Source organism: Grampus griseus (genome assembly GCF_964374135.1).
Source record: "Grampus griseus genome assembly, chromosome: 9".
Taxonomy (NCBI): Eukaryota; Metazoa; Chordata; class Mammalia; order Artiodactyla; family Delphinidae; genus Grampus; species Grampus griseus.
The window spans coordinates 80,713,674-80,738,143 of NC_139003.1; the positions used below are offsets into that span (position 1 = coordinate 80,713,674).

Sequence of the window (24,470 nt, forward strand, 5' to 3'; positions counted from 1 at the left end):
CGGACCAGGGATCGAACCCATGTCCCCTGCATTGGCAGGTGGATTCTTAACCACTACGCCACCAGGGAAGTCCTAAAAGTTAATTTTTTAATAAAGAATTATTAACTACAGCAGGGATTAAGGAGGGATTGGCTAGAAGTATAGAGAACTCTAAATAATATTGGACTAGCAGGTGAAATATTATATAATTTAATATAATAACTACCACCCATAGGGCAGAAATAGCCCAAGGAAGAGACTTTGTTCCCCCAGTGCCCCTGGATTGAGATGCAGATCTTTTTACAGAGGACATGGTCGTGATCCGCCAAATGTCAGAGAAGGTACTACAGTGTCACACTGGTAGGACTTGCTGGAAGTTCACCCTCTAAAAGGTTCCTGGTGTCTCATCAGAGGCTCTCCACTACAAAAATACCCAGGGGTACTGCTGGAGAACCAGAGAGCTCTCCAGAAGCCTTGGTCTGGAGAAGCTACCCACGAGCTCTGGAGAATACTCAAGCACTGCAGGAGCCAAACACCAGGAAAGCTACATTTGCTGCCAGAGCGTTTGAGCAAACAAACCAGACCAGGAATCAAAAACCTCTTTCTCATTCAGCATATTTCTTTCTTCATCTGCGGACAAAGCTTAAGATTGTGCTTGTGGGTAAAAGAAAAATATTTGAAGGACCCAGAGATATTTTCATAGAACAAGATAAATGGGTGAATTCGGAGCTGAGGCAATAAATGTACAATCAGCATAACAGTATACTAAAAGAAGAATAAAAGTTATTTAAATATGTAGTTATTACAAAGACCCTATCTTGAGGAGCTAGATAATAGTTGAAAGTGAACTGATATGTCTGCCTGCATGCTTGTAGCTTAATTCTAGTGCTACCACAAAAAAAAAAAGTCATTTTATCTCACTGGCTCTAAGTTTCTGCAAATGCAAATGGAAAGAATTAAAGTAAATTTACCATTTCAGTTGCATTGACTGTATCAGTAAATGGTTGTTGGGGGAGTGCTATAATTAAACTTAACTGTTCCTTATAAATGTGATTAGTCATTTAAAATGAATAAATTGTTTTATAATATAGCTGCTAATAAGAAAGAAAATTCACAGTCAAGGAGAAGCTCAGCAGTATATGTTTTTGACATATCCTAAATGGCCGAATTATCTTAGTTGGCTAATAAACGTGATTCTCAGAAAAGTTCTATGTAATTTTCATCATTTCTCAATAAATAAAATGGCAAAATAGATTGAAGGGCATAAGTCATATGAATTATTATTAGGAATTTTCCAAAGAGTCATATGTTTAAAAGTGTTCAAGGAGAGGAGGACTTCAGCATAAAATTATCATCCAATTCATCAGCATTTATTGTTCTCTGTTGGGTCTAAGGTGTGCGTGTGTGTGTGTGTATGTGTGTGTGTGTGTGTGTGTGTGTGTGTAAAGCTTTGTAAAGTATTTTACAAAAGTATTGTAGATTTAATTAGAATAGTGTAAATTAATTGCATTTAAAAAGCAATACAGTTAGATGTACTATTTTTCTGTTTACTGCAAAATGATAAAGGCTCTGAAACGAACAGAAGATTCTTTTGTTTTTAAGTTTATTATTATTTTTTAAAATTTATTTTGGTTGTGCCAGGTCTTAGTTGCGGCAAGCAGGCTCCTTAGTTGTGGCTCATGGGCTACTGTAGTTGTGGCACATGTGCTCCTTATTGCAGCTGCTGGGCTCCTTAGTCGCGGCTTGTGGGCTGTGCTCCTTAGTTGTGGCATGTCTGCCCCTTAGTTGTGGCCGGCGGGCTTCTTAGTTGCGGCACGTGTGCTTCTTAGTTGTGGCTAGTGGGCTCCTTAGTTGTGGCATGCAAACTCTTAATTGGGGCATGCAAGTGGGATCTAGTTCCCTGACCAGGGATCGAACCCACATCCCCTGCATTGGAAGGCAGATTCTTAACCACTGTGCCACCAGGGAAGTCTCCTAACAGAAGGTTCTTGAATCTGTACTTGAATTACTTCAGATCATTCAAATAAATATCAGGAAAAGTTTTTGTGCAGTTATGTTAATTATAATGTAACTTTTAAATGATAATTTCAAATGGGCTGGCCATTATCAAATATGGGAATAATAAGGTTAAAAAATTATGCTATTATGTGATAACAATCCAAGAAAAACAATCTTTTTGTAGACCAAGATAATGTAGCATTGAATGAAAATATAAGGATCAAATAATTGTAAGTATAGTTTTCATTAGTGGCAAATAAATTTTCTTTTAAGGTAAATTTTTCTGTTAGTAGAGAAGAAAGAAAATGTATAACCTCTGGACACCTGGTAAAACATATTCATTGTCACCCAGAAAATCCCAATTGTGAACAAGTTATTTCTGAAATAATATGAAAAAGAAATTGACTTATACAACTTTCTTTTGTATTGCTGTGTTGTTTTAAATTTTAAAAAAGAAAAAGGTTAAGGGCATAAAAATGGTATCTCCCATTTTAACATTACTGTGGATAAGCAGAATGTGTCCTTGGTGCTTTGTGACTTTTAAAATTATTACTTTCCTAGATAAAATCTAATATTGGGTCAGCCAAAAGGTCTGTTCAGTTTTTTTCTGTAAGATGGCTCTAGTAGCACTTAGTTGTCTTTAACTTCATTTGAAACAATTTTGTTAGACTGTATGTGACAGCTGTCATATCGGCGTGCATTTTAAAAAGACTTATCAAAATTGGTGAACTTTTGTGTAGCCATTTTAATACTGATGATGGAAGAAAAAAAAGCAACATTTTTGGCATATTCTTCATTATTTCAAGAAAGGTAAAAACGCAACAGAAATGCAGAAAAAATTGTGCAGTGTATGGAGAAGGTGCTGTGACTGATCGAACGTGTCGAAAGTGGTTTGCGAAGTTTTGTGCTGGAGATTTCTTGCTGGAGGATGCTCCAAGGTCAGGTAGACCAGTTGTTGATAGCAATAAAATCGAGACATTAATTGAGAACAATCAACATTATAACACGTGGGAGATAGCCGACATACTCAAAATATCCAAATAAGCATTGAAAATCATTTGCACCAGCTTGGTTATGTTCATTGCTTTGATGTCTGGGTTCCTCGTAAGTTAAGCAAAGAAACCTTCTTGACCATATTTCCGCATGCGATTCTCTGCTTAAACGTAATGAAAACAAATTGTGACGGGCAATGAAAAGTGGATACTGTACAATAATGTGGAATGGGAACAGATCATGGGATAAATGAAATGAACCACCACCAACCACACCAAAGGCCAGTCTTCATCGAAAGAAGGTGATGTTGTGTATATGGTAGGACTGGAAAGGAGTCCTCTATTATGAGCTCCTTCCAGAAAACCAAACGATTAATTCCAACAAGTACCGCTCCCAATTAGACCAACTGAAAGCAGCACTCGACAAAAAGCGTCCAGAATCAGTCAACAGAAAATACATAATCTTCCATCAGGATAATGCAAGACCACATGTTTCTCTGATGACCAGGCAAAAACTGTTACAGCTTGGCTGGGAAGTTCTGATTCATCCGCCGTATTCACCAGACTTCATACCTTCGGATTTCCATTTATTTCGGTCTTTAAAAAATTCTCTTAATGGAAAAAATTTCGATTCCCTGGAAGACTGTAAAAGGCACCTGGAACAGTTCTTTGCTCAAAAAGATAAAAAATTTTGGGGAAATGAAATTATGAAGTTGCCTGAAAAATAGCAGAAAGTAGTAGAACAAAAAGGTGAATACGTTTTTCAACAAAGTTCTTGGTGAAAATGAAAAATCTGTCTTTTATTTTTACCTAAAAACCGAAGGCACTTTTTGGCCAACCCAATAGTTTGATTTAACTTCTCTATTTGAAGTTTAAATTCTCTCTCTCGCTCTCACTCTCTTGCTGTCTCTCAATCACTTTCTCTCTCTCTCTCTTTTTTTAAGCTTCTCCATGGGTTGATAACAGTAGAACTCCAAACAAGATTGACCTTTATGATGTACGCAGGAGACCATGGTAAGAATTTTGGGGTAGCCATGAAAAGATGAAAAAGACAAAATAAGGTTTCTTTTTTTTGTTTGTTAAAAAGTTGCAAGGGATCTTTCCATTATTAGGATGAATATTGTCTGATTATTTCAAAACCTCTTTTTTCCCTTTTATACATTTGAATTTTTTATACATTTATACTTTAAAACAGTTAAAGCTAAATGAAGATGATGAGTTCAATGGGCAGTGATAATGAAGTTGTTGAAATGAATCATCAAATGCATTTCAAATGGACTACTTTAAGTTTTATAGTCAATGTCATTTCTAAATCTCTTTTAGCTGGTGGGGATTTCTATTGAAAGTCTCCCAGTTTGCTTGGAGTAGGGCTCTAATAATCAACATCTAGATAGAGTAGAATATAGTTTGCCTCTGGTGGTGAACTAATGAGAACTAGCCCCAAGGTAAGAGCTGCCCCTAGTTATAGTCATATAGCTTATGTTTCATTTTTCAAAAAAAAAAGTTTATTTGTTCCTTACTACTAAATAAACTCATTTTCCTAACATATGAATCAAAAAATACCAAATACATTATAATTACACTCACTGGGAAACAATTATTAAACTCGTGCATTTTAATTCATTTTTTGAATGTGTTTAATCGTGTGGTTCTATATTTTTTAATGAGTTCACATGTTATATAATATAGTGCTTTGTAACCTACTCTTTCATATCAATATCTTTTCATAAGAGACACAGTACCATCATTTTAAAAGAATGACCAGATGGTAACTTATTTTAAAAATCCCCTATTATTGGACATTTAGGTTATTTCTGACTTTTTACTAGGGTTCAGACAAATTGTAAGAGACATAATAGTTGATTCAAAGAAACGTATTTAAGGCTTTTAAAATGCCCTATTAAACGTCCCAGTAGCAATTTACATAAACACCAACCATGTATAATAGTACCAGGTATTATTAATCCACATATTATTCTTGATAATATTTCTCTCTCAAAGTTAGTGGCTTTGGAGCCATGGGTTGTTGAGTGGAGGCAAAGCCTATGACATCACATGATTTGGGTTCAGGAACCAGTTGTTTCGGCGGAAACTTAGAAACTAGGTCCCAACTAGAAGAGGCAGCCGATATCCTGTCCTCCGTCTTCCTCATGGAGAGGCATGTCAGGACCATTTGTCAAGATGCTAGACATGAACTAGATTTGCCTTCCACTGGAATATCCACTGGAATATCCCAGCAACCCTGCCATTTTACCTTCTAATAGAAAAACAAACTTGAGTGCAAGCTGTAAACTCTGTTTCATGAACATATAGTGCTGAATAGTTACTAATTGTGCTGAATGTTGCCTGAAAACTTATTGGCAGGTTATCTGGCAGGCTTCTGAGAAGTTAGATTTAGAATCTTGGACAATAAGTAGAACACTGAGTTCAGATGCAGCTCTTTTTGTTGGGGAAGGCAGGTCCCCACTTCCCATCAGCCTGTGGCCAGGCAAAATGAGTTTTCGGGATCATTCACCTGTAGTTAAGTTTATCTCTACAGTGGCTGAACTATTCTCCTTGAGTCTCTTCACGTGCAGAGATTCTGAATCTGTAGGGCTGGGGTTGAGTGTGGAAATCAGCATTTTGAACTGGCACTCCAGGTGATTTTTAAGATACTATAAAGTCTGAGAACCACTACTTGAAACTCTTGGAAGTAACATTATATATTGTTTTTAATTACTTTATTGTCCCTTTGTCAGTCTTTATTGTCCCTTTGTCAGATTAGACCACTCATCTATTTTTGCCGGGTTTTTTTGTGTGTGTTTAAATATATGATACAATCTTATTATTTGTTTTTATTATTATTATTCTTTATTTATGTATTTAGTTAGTTAGTTAGTTTTGGCTGCATTGGGTCTTTGTTGCTGCTCACGGGCTTTCTCTAGTTGTGGTGAGCGGGGGCTACTGTTCGTTGCGGTGCGCGGGCCTCTCATTGTGGTGGCTTCTCTTATTGCAGAGCACAGGCTCTAGGTGTGAGGGCTTCAGTAGTTGTGGCAAGTGGGCTCAGCAGTTGTGGCTCGTGGGCTCTAGAGCGCAGGCTCAGTAGTTGTGGTGCACGGGCTTAGTTGCTCCGTGGCATGTGGGATCTTCCCGGACCAGGGTTCAAACCCATGTCCCCTGCATCGGCAGGCAGATTCTTAACCACTGCGCCAGCAGGGAAGCCCTATTATTATTCTTTAGAGTGAGTTTTAGAACCTGTGGTCAGCAAAATGGAATTTAGGATAACTTTTTTTTTTTTTTTTAGGGAAATGTTCTTCCAGATGTTAATTTCTTTTGCTCCTAGTATCAAAGCACATCTCTTATTCCTTTGTTATAAATATCTGTAAAACATACCTTATGTATTATGCCTCTGACATTTCTTTTATGTTAAATGTAGCTTTTCTAAAGTTGATGTTACAGAATTGTGAATAAAAGAGCATCGTCTACCTAGATAGAATGGAAGTAGGGCCTTGCTTGGAAAATATCTCAGAGATTAGTAAGTAGCAGTTCAACAAATATCAATGCTTGATATTTTACAAGAGAAAAACTTATTCGTATGATATTTGTTACAGGTACATCCAGGGAGCCGCATCTCCTAAAGACATGCTTATTCTGGTTGACGTGTGAGTAGTTAAATATTATGTAATTTTCATATACTGAGAATAGTGGGAGGAGTTTTAGATAACAGTAGTAGGTTGGGACTAGAAAATAGGTTGAAAAAAAGACAAGGAATAATTATGATGGCTTTTATATCCAGACAAAGAAATCAAATTAAGGCAGTAACAAAACAAACAAAAATTCTCTTATTGAAAATGAGAGGAATCTATGTCAAAATTGAAAATTATGGCTTGGTTCTAAATCTGAACTTTTTGAAAAATTATTGATTTGCTTCCAGTTTTTTGCTTTATATTTTAAACAATATGAAAGTACATGGTTGCTAAATCCAAGCTGTTTCTGCTTCCATAAAAAGTAGAATAATTAGTTGGCACTTAGTTATTAATGATTCAGGTATCTTTTAGGGATTGGCCACAAAATATCAATAGATAAATATTACATATATTGAATGTCAATACTAGGCCTTTCTCAAGGGCAATGCTGAAATACAAGGAAGAATTTCATGAGTTTTTATATTGGTCATTTTATTTTTTTGTCACATTGCTTCAAGTTAGGGTGTGTGTGTGTGTGCGCATGCGCATTTGTGTGTACTCTTCCAATAAGATAGAAGGTGAAACGGTAGAACATAGTGAAGAATATATCCTGCTTTGGAGATTTAGTTTTTAAGAGCAATACCAAGGAACTAAAAACGTGAGGTATAAAATGCTTATATTATTTTCCCTGAGAGAACAGAAGTATACCCTCATCTGTTCTTTGCCACTGGAAGAAACAGAATCCAATGTTTTATAGGCAACTAAATTCATTTCACAGGATAGTGTCAGCGTTTGAAAATTTCTCCATTATAATGTGAATTGAATAAGTTTAAAATCTTATAACCTTGCCTGAGAAAGAGAAGATAACTGAATTTGACAAATGTAACAAATATTAAATCTCATTTCATTTGTTACAATGCATTTAAACTTCATCTTGTTTTAATTAAGTTATTATAGTTTGTACATATGCTAATCCTTGATATTCTTCTGAAATATAAATCTGAATGGTAATGCAATATGTTATAATCCTATTGGATATATGCTAATTTCCTGAAATAATTTCTTTTATTAAAATCTTTGGAACCCATGTCGGATACCAAGTGGGATAAAAATGAAGATGAAGTTGTAATGCCATTTTTAAAAATTATTTCAACGGAAATGTGTTGAGGGTATCCTATATACAATGTGATGATACAAAGATGATTAAGACATGGTCCCTGATCTCAAAGATGATTCAGATGTATTAGTGAAATTAAACCATATTCACATCAGTAAATTAAAACAATTGTAGGAAGTGAGAGATATAAAGTATGACACAGCACTGAAGGAATACATAGATGAGAGAGCACATTTCATTTTAAAGTGTCAGGAAAGACTTCATTAAGGAGATAAAATTGGAATTGAATCCTTATAGCTAAGATTTAACAAGGCAGGCATGGGAAGGGAGAGGAAAGAGTGGAATTTCAGGTGGAAGGATGACAGAAGCAAAGTGGCATAGATGAGACATCTGATAACAGCTAGAAAAGTAAAACTGGGAAGAAGTTGGGAACTAGAGACATAAAAGTGGAAGTTAATTGCCTAGAGATGAGCCCTGCAAATAGATGTGGTCCTACAGGATCATAAAATATGTAGAGACAAGAAAAATGAAGACTAAACCCCAAAGAATATCTACTTTAGGGTATAAAACAAAGCATTGCATTTACAAATCTATTATCAAATTATTATGCTGCTTCATAATTATTGGTTTAATCAAGTCAAACAATGAGCTCCCTAGGGCAATGACTGTATCTATTAACCTCTGTAGCTCTCACTACTAACTTGGCTAACAGAGCTGGTATTCAGTGTATATTTCCTCAATAAGTGAATATGCCATGAGTATCCACAGTTTCTTAAAATTGTCACTTGATGTGTAATTTTCATCATTGTAGTTAGAAAAATATACATTCTGATGCTTGTTGGAAAGAAAGACAAGATTTTTTGTAATTTATTTCTACTTGCTATCAAAAATAGGACTTTTTCTACTACTGGTTTTTTGAAGACAAAATTATTTGAATATTATTATCTAGAGTCAGTGCATAAGTTGCGTTTCCTTAGAGTGTATGATGTTAATTAACTACATGGTCATTAACATGTGTGGACTCATTTTTTTATAGGAGTGGGAGTGTTAGTGGATTGACACTTAAACTGATCCGAACATCTGTCTCTGAAATGTTGGAAACCCTCTCAGATGATGATTTTGTGAACGTAGCTTCAGTAAGTGTATGATGACTGCATTTTTGCTGAGTAAAATCTACAATTTTTATCTCCCTCTGGTTTTAAATACTTTATAGTGTTTTGTCATAGATAGGCTGAGATATTTCTGGTCCTATTACAAGACTGTCTTACGGAGCTATCCTCTCTTGTTACTCATTCTCCCATAATTCCACACAAAGGTCCTTTCTGAATGTTTGAGGATTTACCCATGAATGGAGTGATTGAAGCAATGAACATGAAGGAAAAACATTATATATATTCTCTTTGACTCAGAGGTGCTTAAACAGTTGACGTGAACCCCTGTACTCATTGATATCATTGTAACTCCCAATAAATAGTGACTCGGCAGTGTAAGCGTATGGCAATTTTCTGTTCATTGTGATGCTCCTTTTTCATACTGGACACATATCCATAATGTATTATGTTTTTAAAGGTTTTTTTTATTATTAACATGAGAACCAATAGATACTTGAATGTGCTTTCTTAAAATTCTTGTTTCCAGGAACCATTTTAGACTTTCCTCCTCATAGCTAGAGAGCATTGAACTCTGAAGCAAATAAAACAGGACAAAATGAATGTTACTGGATCTCACTTTAATTCATAGAATTTTGGCAGAAAATTTCATGGCCATGTACTGGTTGATATAATTTCACATTTGAAGTGGTTATATTCATAGAGATGCACGTGAGGGAAGAGGTATTGGTGGTAAGGTCATTTTGTACTGAACATAGGAGAATGGACCTACCTCTAAAACCACATGGGAGGAAGTTAAAGCAGCTGGCCTACAGTCAATTTACTCCCTTCACTGGAAGGGTACCCCCTGGAAAAAAGTAGACAGAGGAACTGAATATAGTCTCTTGTCAACCAGAGCCTCAAGTAACTAGATAAATCATATTTACTAAGAGGAAGAGGAATCACTCCAAAAATGCTTTTAGCAGGATATTCCCTAGCTAAGGGTAACTGTCATAAATAGAACCCAAGATCAATGAAGCAGGATTCCTTTAAAACTATCTAGTAGGTAATATAACTCTCTGGGTAATAAACTGGAGCTATTTCATAGTTTAAATACTCACCCTGCAAAGCTCTTTTTGAGACCGCTTTCATCTGGGCCCAGAGGAATGTCTCCAATACAGTAACGTAGGACCTGGTCTATTAGTTTTCTGAGGCTGCTATAACAGAATAACACAGACTGGGTAGCTTAAACTACAGAAATTTTTCTGTCACAGTTCTGGAGGCTGGAAGTCCAAGATCAAGGTGCCGGCAGGGTCAGTTTCTACTGAGGCCTCTTTCGTTGGCTTGCAGATGGCTGCCCTCCTGCTACCACTTCATATGGTCATCCCTCTGTGCAAACTAGTGTCTCTTCCTCTTCTTATAAGGACGCAAGTCATAGTGGATTATACCCTCACCCTAATGGCCTCATTTTTAACTTAATCACCTCTTTCAAGAACTTATCTATGATTACTGTTACATTTGGAGGTACCAGGGGTTGGGACTTCACCATAGGAATTTGAGGGGGACACAGTTCAGCTCATAACATCTGGGGAACTGCCCTCCATACCCAGATCTTTCTATGCTTTATCTGAACGTTTAGCAGTCCTTTAGCTTGTCTGCATCCTTGATACTATTAGTAAAATTTGATACTGCTTAAGAGCTCTGACTAATGTCAGTCTGATTTTATAATCTGACCCTGGGTGTTAGCTCACGACTTATTCAACAAAATGAGAACAAGTAAAATGTAATGCTTGGTCTCCCAAATAAAATGATCAAAAAGATAACCATTTAGTTTAATTTGTACATAAAAATATTGTTTATTACAAAGGCATTGGAAAGGTTGCTAACAAAATATTATCTTTTGCAAAGCAAAAGAGAAAGTTGAAAAACATTAAATTCAGTACAGATTTGGCATATCTAATGAAATTTAGATAAAACCAGCAGACATTAAATATGGTTAATGTCTTAATCTCGCTTCCTCCTGATTCTTACTCATGGATTCAAGTGTAAATGGTTTTTTTGGGACAGGATCCCAGGAAACACAACCAATGAAAGGAAATTAGGCAAGGGAAGGAAGGAAGAATGCCAATTAAAAGAATTTAATTTAAAGGGATTTTAATCCTATTGAGGTATCCTAGAAGCTGTATAGAATATGAACTTCAAAGTTATTCTGCCTCAAGGCCAAGTGAGCTGTGGTTTTAAGTACCAGCCTTCCATATGTGTGGGCAGAATAGACTCTGACCATAAGAGAGAGAAACGTAACAAAAAATTGCAGGTGATGGTAGTTAGAAACCTGTCCAGTATGTCCACTGTATCCAGTTAATGATCCTTAAAGATGGCGTCTAACATTTAAAGCCAGTGTTTCCTTATTGATTTTCTGTCTGGATGATCTATCCATTAATAAAAGTGGGGCATTAAAGTCCCCTACTATTATTGCACTACCGTCAGTGTCTCCTTTTATGTCTGTTAATATTTGCTTTATGTGTTTAGGTGCTTTATACTGCATGCATAGATATTTGCAAGTATTATATTCTCTTGTTGGATTGATCCCTTTATCATTTAAAAATTCCTGAAAATGTAACATTGCTTTTTATGAGTGGATACAGTCTGATGCCAGCACATCAGTGGACTTAGCACCATGGTTCAAAGAACATACTGCCCCTTGAAGGACAACATTCCTACTCAAAGACTGTCATCTGCAAGCTGGAGCTTTAGTTGCACACTTAAGAGACTATTCCAGTGTTTTATCAGGCTGGCTGTTTCTAAGTGATGCAGTATATGGTAGACCCAGTGGATCCTGTGGTCATTTGTTTGTTGTTGGACCTCCTTCACCATAAAATAGATTGCTTGATTTGAGGAGATATTATGTAGGATTCCATGATGGTATCCCATGATGATAAATCAGACAGTGTGTGAATCCAGAGGATTAATGATCCTGCATGAGGCATTGCAGACAGGAAAGGTGAACTCTTACCTGAAACATGTATCAATAGCAAGAAAAGCAAAATTGATGCCACCCCATTCCAGAGGGATAAAATCGAATACAATCTGTTTGAAATGAAGTTGTTGAATGTCTTTTTGAAGAGTGATACTGTAGTAAAGACTCAGCATCGGACAGTTTCCAATGGGTTAGCCATTCACTAATCGCGATAGCTATATCCCACTTAACGAGAAAGAGCCCATGTTTTTAGGCCCACATATATCCCCTCTTTCTCTGCTACCTGGCTGCTGCATTTACGGACAGTTGCTGCATACAACGGACAAATCCTCCTCTCCACTCAGTTGTTCAGTACCTCCTCTGTATGAATGTTCTCTAGTGGGGATTGATGTGAGACAGAGATCTGCACATTTCATGCCTACTCCCATAGGTCCATCCTCACTCTTTCTCTCCAGAACTCTTTGTCTGGGGAAGGTCTTCCATTCTTGCTTCTTCAAGGGCATTGGCCAACCAGCTAAGCCATTTGCCCCTATGTAGGAGTGGTGTTGTCTTATCTCAGGCTAGTTGCTCCCTCACACCAGATTGATAACCAGGTGTTTTTTGCCTCAAGATCCACCAACATCCATCCCCTGGCATGTTCTCCCAGTATCTGCTGTTCATATTAGACAGATCTTGCATCTCTTTTGTTGAATATTCTCTTTTTCTGTTTTCCTGGAACAGAGACTATTTTTCCAGGTAGGCCATGTTGAGACCTGGTCTCTTTGTTGCCTAGAGCCATGAGGGGAGATGAGATCAGATCTTAAGGGAGAGCATCATCTTTTATGGTCTCTAGGAATGGGAGAAGCTACTACGAGGAAGAGATTACTTCTCCGTACCCAGAGGGTATAGGGGAATCTGGAAGTTCATTGTTCTCAATAGCATCTACCCATGTCCCCATTCTACTCTTAAGATCCCATTCTTTGCCTATCAGTACGGTGACTTTTGCATAGAAACCTGCCATGCGTGTGGATGCGGCCTCGTTATGTGCCTTTCAAAAGCGAATTCTGTGTCTGTTTCTAGCACACGTAGTCCTTCTCACATCAAAAAATTAGAATCTCTTTCTTGACTCCTGTATATCTTCTGGCTTTCACACTTTGCCCTTAGTTGGTAGTTGGCTGATCTGAGGTTGTCACTTTTTTCATTGAATTTAACAACCAGCCAACTCCAAGCCCCTTTAATTACCGTTGTCACCATATTTCTCAACTGCTAGATGCCTCCCCTTTATTCTGTATTGTGTTCCAGTCACTACAGGTAAAAATCTTAGCAGTTTTGATGCTGTAGCCTCTGAGGGGTTTTCTTTACTCCAGTTATCACTGATATATAGCCAATTACCAAAGGAATCTTTATTGCCACATGGCTGGTGAATGATTTAATTCTGGAATCCCATCCTGACCATGTTTCCTAAGACCTCTGCTAGTATCAACTTATATTGTCTTTCCTCTGAAATAGTTCATGAGGTAAGGATTCAAGTACAAATGGCTTATTTGGAAAGTAATTCTAAGAAAGATTGAGAGAAATGTGAGAAGTAAAGCCAAAAAAAGAAGAGAACTGATAAACAGTGGGTTATCAAACAAGTTACCACGGTGAGTGAGTAGAGCTTAATCCTCTGGGCAATTCTGTGAACCAAGGTAGATTGCATGAATTGAAATTATTCTTTCCGAGGGGACAGTGTGCTGTGGTATTGGAAGTTAATGACTGCTCCCAAGGGACGTTAATTCCCCAGTGTTCCCAGGCCACTATGTGCACAAGCAAAAGGCTCCCAGAAATCTTGGACAGTTAAATTTGGGCTGATATGTGAGGAAATATGGATGGGGCACCAGTAGCATCTGCCTCAGTTAGAAACTTAACAGTGCTATTAAAAAATATGCTTCAAAAGATTTTCTGACTGAACAGTAGAAATGGCTTTGAATGAATTTTATGCTTTCAACTTTTAGACAGCAATCAATGATTCTTTCCTAATTAAAATAAAAACCTTAGATGGGATTGCCTTTGAGATTCGTTTTTTTTTCCCACATAGACACACACACACACACACACACACACACACACACACACACACACACACACACACACACACACACACACTGTATTTTATTTTTACAAGACATAAATCAACTGACACCAAGCATTGTAAATGGATGACCACAACAAAAGCAACAATGATTGCAATTACCAATCACAAAACACATTCACAGTATGTCATAATATTGACATTCAGTCCAGGAATCCTCCACTGTAACAGCTCCTTTACTTTGCAGTGAAAATTGATTTGTATATTTTTTGCCTCTGAGTCCTTGGATTTTCTTTTTTATTCAAACAGAAAGTCACAAAAATTATAATCATCCTCATCAGTTCACTCAGTCCCATGTAATTAATTTTTTTTCATCTTGATCTTTTGTTAGCACTTTTATGAATTCATCAGTTTTCCATTAGAGTTCTGAAGTTCTGAAAATGCTTCATTCAGTTCAGCAGTGTAGTCAGTTACCAGACACCTGTACTTGTCAGAGTCTTTTCTGTGAATTCCGTGAAGATGAAAGCCTTTTATAGGAACATTTTTGCAAAAGCATCAGACACCCAGAACTCTGGAAATGACAAAAGACTTAAAAATGACCACGGTTAAAGATTTGATGAAAGTTCATAATAATGGGAATTGACAAGGAAATTTAGTTATTTCTGAGATATACATTTTAAAGTAATAACTAGAATTATGACTTATAACATTATACCAGAACACATAAGATTTTTAGAAATTTCATGTAATGTCTGAAACATTTATATTAACATATTTCCATACAAATAACCCAAAGAAAGTTTAGTATTAGTTCTTTTTGTTTGTTTTTTCATACTGCAGGTTCTTATTAGTCATCAATTTTATACACATCAGTCATATACATGTCAATCCCAATTGCCCAATTCAGCACACCACCATCCCCACCCCACGGCGGTTTTCCCCTCTTGGTGTCCATACGTTTGTTCGCCTTTGAGATTCTTAATGCCTGACAAGTTTTAAGGACCTTTGCTTCTCCTAAAAATATTATGGTTGCTAAATGTGTATTTCTTTTTTTTTTTTTGGCGATACGTGGGCCTCTCACTGTTGTGTCCTCTCCCGTTGCGGAGCACAGGCTCCAGCCGCGCAGGCTCAGCGGCCATGGCTCACGGGCCCAGCCGCTCCGCGGCATGTGGGATCTTCCTGGACCAAGGCACGAACCCGTGTCCCCTGCATCGGCAGGCGGACCCTCAACCACTGCGCCACCAGGGAAGCCCAAATGTGTATTTCGTTAAAGAAAATTGTTAGCTAACTTCTTAAGAAACAAAATAGCAAGGTCTTTCCTTGTGATTTCTGTGAATCAGGTTAATATAAACTTTACTGATGCCTTGACAGCTCTTTGTAAATCCTTGCTGGGGCGTCCTCACTTGATGTAACTTGAATATGTGAACTGAAAGCACATAGGCAAAGTGAATATGTTGCTTGTAGAAAGAACTGGGAATGCATTTGATATGGAAGTAATGTATCTCAATGTGTCGAGTTAAAAATTATGAAAATATCTCAGTTATGTATTCAAAAATAGGGAGAAAGTGATATTAAAAGATGTAAATTCTAAGGTGAATATTGCAGAAGATGCTTCATCATACACTATGATAAAGTCGTAGTGATATCCCACTCAACTCCCAGAGAAATTTTTTACTGGTCTCAGTTCCTAGTATATTGGCTTATTTAGTTGAGGTTCATTAATTTACTTTGTGGTTTATGGTCCTTATTTACCATAAGGAGATATTTTTGTCAACTATACTCTGATTTTTTTTATTGACTATATATTTTTGTTTAATTCTGTTATTTGAGAAAAAAACATTAGTACATTTTCATGGTTGAAAAGTCACTAAATGATATTGGCTGATCATATTATTCCAGACATAGATTTACCCTTCAGAAAATCAATACGAACAAGATCTAAAGTAGGTATGTGTTCATTATTTATCTAATTTGTGTATTAATCTTCAATTTAATCCCATTATAGTGAATTACTAGAGTTAATTTTTTTAACACTGCTCATGAGACAGGAACTGTTCCATGTTTTTCAGAGTAACTCATTGATTCTTCACAACAACCTTGTGAGGGAGATAATATTCCTGACCTAGATTTTATAGATAAAGAAACATAAGGTGTAGTAACTTTTCTAAGTGAGAAGCCAGGATTGGAGCACAGCTGTTTTCATTTATTAGTCTAGATTTATCCACAAAGTTATGTGGTTGGATCCTGAAGGAAAATATAAAGTAAGTTTACTAATTTTAGTGCATAATCTGATATATTTAAATAAAATTCCAAGCTATTCGAATTCTTAGAAATTCTGAGATAAAATATGATTAGGTTATAATAGCAAGGAGAAATGCTTCTTTTAAATCTAAATTTATTATTAATTTTTGAAGAAGAAGGTTATTTATGTTTCAGTGGAGGACTTGTTTTAAGAAATCTGCCGTATTTTGGCTTGAAAAAGCATATATGAATTGGATTATTCTTATAATTACAGATAAACACTTAAACATTATATCTGGATTATACGTTTTTGCTTAGGTAATGTGTCTCCTTTTATAAATTTATTTACTTCCTTTATCATGTGTCCTTTTGCTTCTATCAAACTACATAGATTGTTATTTACATTTATATAATATTTAATGTCAACCACATCAACTTCATAATTTAAAAGAAATTCTTCATTTTTCTTAGTTGGGTGAAAAAAATACCTGAAAGTGATACATTTAAAGAGACTTAAAACTAACACAATATTGTAAAATAACTATACTCCAATAAAAATTAATTGTAAAAAACTTAAAAGAATTAATTCTTATGTAACATTTTGGTCAAAGAAAAGTAAAATCATATTTTTGTCTTTAAAAGATAGCCCTTTCTCATTAAATAGAAATGTAATAACTTAATGATGTAGAGAGTCTATGGAAAAAAAAAACCCTTCTAATATAGTTATAATCTCCTGGGCTTTATGTGTGTGTATGCACGCAGATGTGCTTGTATATTTTTCTCTCTGAAACTGCTTGAAAGTCTAGGAAAGAAGCAATATAACTTTTAGCTTTTGTAACTTCAGGGAGGCATAATAATAAGGCACTGAGGAAATCTGGTAGTGATTCTATAGTTAATTCTGACAGTAATCTTCCCACAAAGCCCTCATGCATTTCTCTTCATCCTCATAACCTAAGATCACGTCTGTCATCCCGAGTTATGATGCAGTCTGTATGAACGCTTTCCCAATGTTGCCTAGAACCATCAGACAGAAAAATTAAGCAGCTTCTCACTTTTAGGCTTATGTATCTAAGTTTCTTTATTTTTTTGAGAACGGTAATTTTTATGCTTCAATCACACATAAAATGTCAGAACAAATGTTGATCATTTCCTAGTGTTTCTGTAATCTCCAGAGCTGTTCTTTGTTGCAGACAGGAAGCCTGCTGTTAGGCAAAGCTTAAATGCAGGCATAATGTAGCTGTTTTCCCACTAATCCAGTTATATACTTTGATAGAACTAAGTGGTAGATGATAAGAGCAGCAATTCAATCACAGCATGTTCTGATTTGCAGGCAAAATTTCAAATGTTGACACAAAGAGTGGTATTTGTTTATGAAAGTGAGGAAGTTTGACGTATTAGGAGAAAAATACTGCAAGCCAGTGGAGGATGAAAGGAAAATGTATGCTGGTTATGGACAATATATGAAAAATTAACAACTGAAGAAGATGGTCTTGTGTTTCAGTAAAATCACATATTTTTATTTAAGAATTAGATGCAAATGTTAGGATTTCGTTACTGATCTTTGAGTCAGTTTTCTTGCAGGAAGCTTTCCTAACTTGTGGTCATTTTAAAGTGCTATCTTTGGTTATTCATCAGAAAGAAATAATCAAAATACTCCTTATAATATCTTTGCTATTAGTTGTAGGAGATAACTTTAAGAAAAAAATCAACTCTACCCCTTGCCCCAACTGTAGTCACTAAACAACAATTCTAGAGGTGACAATCTCTAAATGCCAGTGCAAAATGAGGAGTGAGGATCCGTAGCCACATAGGAGGCTGGGAAGGGATGATCATGATGAAAGGATTCGGTGACATTAGTCAGGCTAAGTTCTGGTTAAGTGCCCTACTTCCCACTCTTCTCACAATCCTGCCTCTTATATGTACTCATAGAATTGCATAGGAGTAATGCACAACCTTTGAAACTGATCTCAGGTGGCCTTGGCCTGCAGCGCCTTGAAGCAGGGTTTCAGCTCCCAGGCAGAGATTGAGGTCGGGTCGCAGCAGTGAGAACACCAAATCCTAGCCACTAGACCAGTGGCCAGTGACGAGGCCCTGGCCCTTCGGCTTTGCAGAAAAGAATTCCCACAAAGATAGAAGGTAGTGAAACAAGTGAAGTATTTATTAGGAGGGAAAGGAGTACAGTACATGTGGTTAGACACATGGGCGGACTCAGAGAGAGAGTTGCACCCTCGCGGTAGTTTGAATCACTCTTTGGGGCATTTTTTCCAAGTTTCCTTTGGCCACTCATTTGATTTGCCTAGTTCTGAGTCCGTATTTGGTGTATCTCAGGATCCTGCCACGTGTGCCTGTGCATCTCTGAGCCAAGATGGATTCTAGTGAAAAGGCTTATGGGTAGTTGACATCACTTACTATGGGGTGGCGCCCCCTCCCTTTTTGACCTCCAAGAAGCTTTCTAGTTGGGAGGGTCTCCTTGACTTCGAGAATGGAAATACGTGGTCTGTTATCTTCTTTTTGGGCAGCACCCAGCCTTCTCTCTCAATTGTCCTGCTATTCTCGTCTTGGAGTATCGGTCTACAGGGAAGGAATCTCCAATTGCTGGCCATGGGGGGCGGGGTGCCCATCTGCCTCCTGCCTCAAAACTACTAGTTATGTGAGCTTATACAAGTTACTTAAGGCTTACAGATCTGTTTTCTCCTCTTTGAAATAGAACCATATTTAACTTGCCTTTAAGTTATTGAGCACCAAATGGAATAACACATGAAAAGTGCTTATTTATTGTAATCATTTTTCTGGATATTATTATTGTTGCTGTTGTTGTCATCTTCCAACACTTTTCTACCAACTGTTAGGAGACAGTTCTTCGTGAATGTGTCACATTGCTTCAAGTCTGAGCATTTACAGTCAGTTTGCCCAGATTTATGTACACTCCAGGATAAGTAAAGATTGAGATGTCTCCTTCCCCAGAAGAGATTTACATACAATGCAGAGTAATTAAGATATTGTCTATCTGGAGAGGAGGATGGGCCAGCTGCCAGCAGCCCCTGTATGAGATCAAGGCCTTCCTCATCTTGGGATTCCTTGCCTGACACACACCTACTGCCTATGCAGGTGACCCCCGGCCCTCTTCCCATCCTCCTGTGGGAATTGAGTTGTGAGTGTGAGCAAAGGTGGCAGTCTGGCTCTTGGTACTGCTATTGGTATTGCTATGAGTAGTAAGCGGCCTTTTCTCTCTGACCCAAAGGGCTTGTATTTTTCTGCCAGTGTCTATGAAACTATAGGTGGATTACTCATTAGCTTGCAAGAAGGATAAATCTCAGACACTTCCCAGTTCTTGGCTTGACAGTTTAACACCTACTAATGTCAGAGTGGGACTTCGTTTATGTATCGAATTGCACTGTATATGCAAGAAAGACATGATTTGGATTGTTCCTTTTCCTATGTGCTTTAAATTTCAGTTTCCTTTCTAAAATATCCTTCATGTGTTCCTAGACAAAGGCATGGTTTTCTTAGCTTAGGGACTTTCCTACTCTGCATATGATAATGAGCACATTTGTAAGTTGTGGCACAATTTAAATTTAAAAGTGATTTCTCAAAATCACTTTTAAAAAGGGCCTTGCAAATCACTTTGCAAATCACCTTGCAAAACAGGCCCTTTTGCAAGAATTCAAGTAAAATAAAAGATATTTGGCACACCAGTACAGTTTTGTGACATATGAATTCTAGGAGAGTAATTTCATTTCGTGTCTTATCAAATAGTCATCCATCTAGATTTCAGGAAAACTTTATGTTGATTCATATCTCATTTATGTCAACGAACAAGAATATTGTAGTTTATGCCCTTCCTTCTTGAGGTGAGGTCTGTGGCCAAGCAGCCTGAGCAGCGCCTGGCAGCTGGTTAGAAATGCAGAATCCCAAGCTCTACCCCAGACCTGCAGAGCCAGAATCTGCATTTAGCAAGTCTCCCAGGTGATTATTAAGCAATGAGGAAATCAGGGTACCTTAGGGAGGTACTTTTAGCAAAGTCCAGCAGGCATCTGTCTGGGGCTTGTTATAACTGATCATGCATATCATTGACTTAGATTTTAAGACCTTTTAATTCATAGAATTGCTAGTTTTATGGACGTTTCTGAATATTTTATTTTGTAGCCATTTGCTTTTTGGAGGGAGGTATTAAAAAAGAGCAGAAGGAAGGAGTAGAATTAAGTTCATTAAGAGAACCAGAGTTTTCTCTCTCTTATATACTTGTTTCTTTAAGAAAAAAAAACTAAATCACTATTTGTACACTTGAAGTTAACACAATATTGTAAGTCAGCTATATTTCAATTTTTTTAAAGTACTGTTTGTTAAGGCAAAAAAAAATCAGTGCTGCTTAGAATTATCTTCATTTAAAAGACATAAAAAATTACAGACTGTGAAGAAAAGAGTCTGAAATAATGGACAAATTTAGTAATTATATTACTTGCAGGGCAAGTAATCAAGGTTATTTAATTTTTCAAAAGAGAGATTGCCAGAGGATAACTTAATTGCTTTGCAAGTATAAGGAAAGTTTATAGGAAGGTGTTGACAAGTATGATAAATATTTTTCCATTAATTACATGATGCACTCAAGATAGTTTTTTATAATTAGAAATTAACTGTATTTGCAGTTTTTGAAATAGCAAAGTAATTCTTAAGGTGAGGCAGAGGGAATACTTGCATTTTGAATTGAACTATAGTTTTTAAAAGTACAACAGTTATTGATTTATTTGCTGGGTCTATAAGGACTATGAAAAGACTTCACGTCCAGTAAACACATATGAATAACTGCACCTAACAGGTAAAATTTTTCAAAATTCAGGGATACCTCAGAGATATTACCGGTTCAGTTCCAGACACCAGAATAGAGCAAGTTTCACAAACTTTTTAGCTTCCCAGTGCATATAAAAGTTATGTCTACACTAAATTGTGGTCTGTTAAGAGTGCAATAGCATTGTCTTTAAAAAATGATGTACATACCTTAATTAAAAAATACTTTATTGCTAAAAATGCTAATCATCATCTGGGCCTTCACTGAGTTTTTTTTTTTATAAATGTATTTATTTTATTTATTTTTGGCTGGGTTGGCTCTTCGTTGCTGCGTGCAGGCTTTCTCTAGTGGTGGAGAGCAGGGGCTACTCTTCTTTGCGGTGCACGGGCTTCTCATTGCGGTCGCTTCTCGTTGTGGAGCAAGGGCTCTAGGTGCGTGGGCTTCCGTAGTTGCAGCACGTGGGCTCAGTAGTTGTGGCTCACGGGCTCTAGAGCACAGGCTTAGTAGTTGTGGTGCATGGGCTCAGTAGTTGTGGCTTGCGGGCTCTTGAGCGCAGGCTCAGTAGTTGTGGTGCTCGGGCTTAGTTGCTCTGCGGCATGTGGGATCTTCCCGGACCAGGGCTCGAACCCTGGTCCCCTGCATTGGCAGGCAGATTCTCAACCCCTGCGCCACCAGGGAAGCCCCCTTCACTGAGTCTTAATCTTTTTGCTGATGGAGGATCTTGCCTTGATGCTGACCATTGACTGATCAGGGTGGTGATTGCTGAAGGTTGGGGTGGCCGTGGCCATTTCTTAAAATAAGACAACAGTAAAGTTAGCTGGGGCAGCGGGGAGAGTGCTATATAGATGTCGTTTTATAACAAATTTCAGTCAGTGATAAAATATCTTTGTGTTTTAAGTGACCAGAGTCATTCTCACTCATATTGTCAGTATGACAGTATCTCTACTCTGCAAACATATTAGGTGTTGTGTATCTTGCTCATTGTGTTCTTTAGGCAAAGCCAGCCGTCATCACAATTTTTTTTTTTCAATTAGGGAAGATGTTCCAAGTACTCAGCTTCATGTACCGTGAAAATATTAGACGTATTGGTCAGCTCTGCATCACAGTGTGGGTGAAGAGGAAGTGATCACAGAGTATGTGATCATTTGGTAATTTCAGTAAAGCTTCATCTTTGGGAGCTGGCGCGCAAATTTCCACAGGGCTATGAGAAAAATACTTATATTAGGAATAATACTGATAGAATTATTATATCTCGAGAATGATAGAGAGAAAGCTGCCCGTATTTCTAGTTGAATGAGTGCTCTGGAATCAGAATTGCACACTGGTTGATTAAAAGATGGTTGAGAAAATATAAATATCAAGTTGATATGAGCAAGGAAGCTAAATATAAATTAATTCTGAAGCAAAAGAGTAGCACACTCCCAATTGCTTGAAATTCTTATAAATGCCTATAATTAGAGAGGTTTAAAAGTTTTCTGTACCAACATGTAAATAGAATATATTAGAAAAGATACTTGGGACTTACTCAGAAATTCTTTCAAGTTTTTGACGAAAGTCAACAGACTGAATTTTGGGCATGTCATGATTCAAGTTAATGGGAATATTTGTTTAAAAATGACAACATTTATCAGAAGTTTTGATGGGCCATGATTTATAATTAGAGGCAAACATAAATTGTGTCTTAATAATGTTCTCAATATTTTCACTTTTTATTGATGCCATTTTCTTTTGGTATATACAGAATTTATTATTCCTATGCATTTATGTAATTTTTCCATCATAGTTAAAATTATCAGATATAAATATGATTTTAGAATTTGAGGGGCTTTCCAAGTGATCTAGCAAAGGCTTTTATTTCAGAAAGAAAAACCTGAAGCTCAGAGGAGATGATTGAATCAGCCATGGCTGTGGGTGCTTATTACAGGCAGGGCCTGGACTAGACCTGGTTTTCCTAAACTAAATTAAAAAATGGTCAATTCTTTATTAAAAATTTTTTTCTATAGGCCAAGGAAACTGTAAGCCAGCAGCCAATGTTAGGGGACAGCAACATCAATTTGAGGACAGGAGTGGTCAAGTCCCAGAGTGCTATTAGCAAAGATACTTGTGGCACCTCTAACCATGGGAGGGTGACCACATGGCTGGTTTTCGCTGAACAAGGATTAATAATAGAAATTAAAATCACATTCACAATATTAGCAAGAGCCATGAATTACCTAGCAGTACTTTTACTAATATATTTAGGACCTGCGTTTTATTTTATTTTATTTATTTATTTTTATTGAAGTATCTTTGATTTAAAATATTTTACCAGTTTTGGGTATACAGCATAGTGATTCAGTATTTTTACAGATTATACTCCATTAGAAGTTATTGCAAGATAATGGCTATAATTCCCTGTGCTGTACAATATATCCCTCTTGCTTTTTTTTGTGTGTGTGATACACGGGCTTCTCACTGTTGTGGCCTCTCCTGTTACGGAGCACAGGCTCCGGACGCGCAGGCTCAGTGGCCATGGCTCACGGGCCCAGCCACTCCGCGGCATGTGGGATCCTCCCGGACCGGGGCATGAACCCGTGTCCCCTGCATCGGCAGGCGGACTCCCAACCACTGCGCCACCAGGGAAGCCCTTGCTTATCTATTTTATACACAGTAGTATGTACCTCTTAATCCCATACCCCTATCTTGTCCCTTCTTCTTCCCTCTTCCTACTGGTAAGCACTAGTTTGTTTTCTATATCTGTGAGTCTATTTCTGTTTTACTCTTTACATTCATTTGTTTTCTTTCTTAGATTCTACATATAAGTGATATCGTATGGTATATGTCTTTCTCTGACTTACATCACTATGCATAATATTCTCTAGGTTCATCCACATTGCTGCAAAGGGCATATTTTCATTGTTTTATGGCTAATATTCCATTGTAAATATATACCACATCTTCTTTATATATTTGTCTGTTTATTGACACTTGGGTTGCTTCTGTCTCTTGGCTATGAAAAACAGTGCTACTGTGAACATTGAGGCGCATGTATCAGTTAGAATTAGTGTTTTTGTTTTTTCTGGATATATACCCAGGAGTGGAATTACTGAATCATATAGTAGTTCTATTTTTAGTGTTTTAGGAACCTCCATACTGTTTTCCATAGTGGCTACACAAATTTACATGCCCACCATTGAATATTATACTAACTGTGCATTTGTCATAAATGGCCTTTATTATGTTGAGATATTTTCCCTCTGCACCCACTTTGATGAGAGTTTATATCATGAATGGATGATGAATTTTGTCAACTGCTTTTTCTGCATCTGTTGAGATAATCATGTGGTTTTTGTCTTTCCTTTTGTTAATGTGGTCTGTCAAATTGATTGATTTCCATATGTTGAGCCATCCTTGTACCATGGAATAAATCCAACTTGATCATGGTGTATGATCTTTTTTATGCATTGTTGGATTAAATGTACATTTGAAGTAATTATTGGTAGGTATGTACTTATTGCTGTTTTATTACTTGTTGTCTGGTATTTTTTATAGTTCTTCTCTGTTCATTTCTTTTTGCTTCTTCCCTTGTGGTTTGATG

General features: G+C 37.0%; 1 protein-coding gene across 6 annotated transcripts in view; it reads left to right on the forward strand.

The window, feature by feature from the left end:
* Positions 1-24,470, forward strand: part of CACNA2D1 (calcium voltage-gated channel auxiliary subunit alpha2delta 1) — a 512,068-nt gene that overhangs the window by 380,574 nt on the left and 107,024 nt on the right. For all 6 annotated transcript variants that reach the window (XM_082661685.1, XM_082661687.1, XM_082661688.1 and 3 more), the window contains 3 exons: positions 3,914-3,983; positions 6,560-6,610; positions 8,788-8,887. In XM_082661685.1, the coding sequence (XP_082517811.1) occupies positions 3,914-3,983; positions 6,560-6,610; positions 8,788-8,887 (221 nt within the window). The remainder of the gene's footprint in view (positions 1-3,913; positions 3,984-6,559; positions 6,611-8,787; positions 8,888-24,470) is intronic.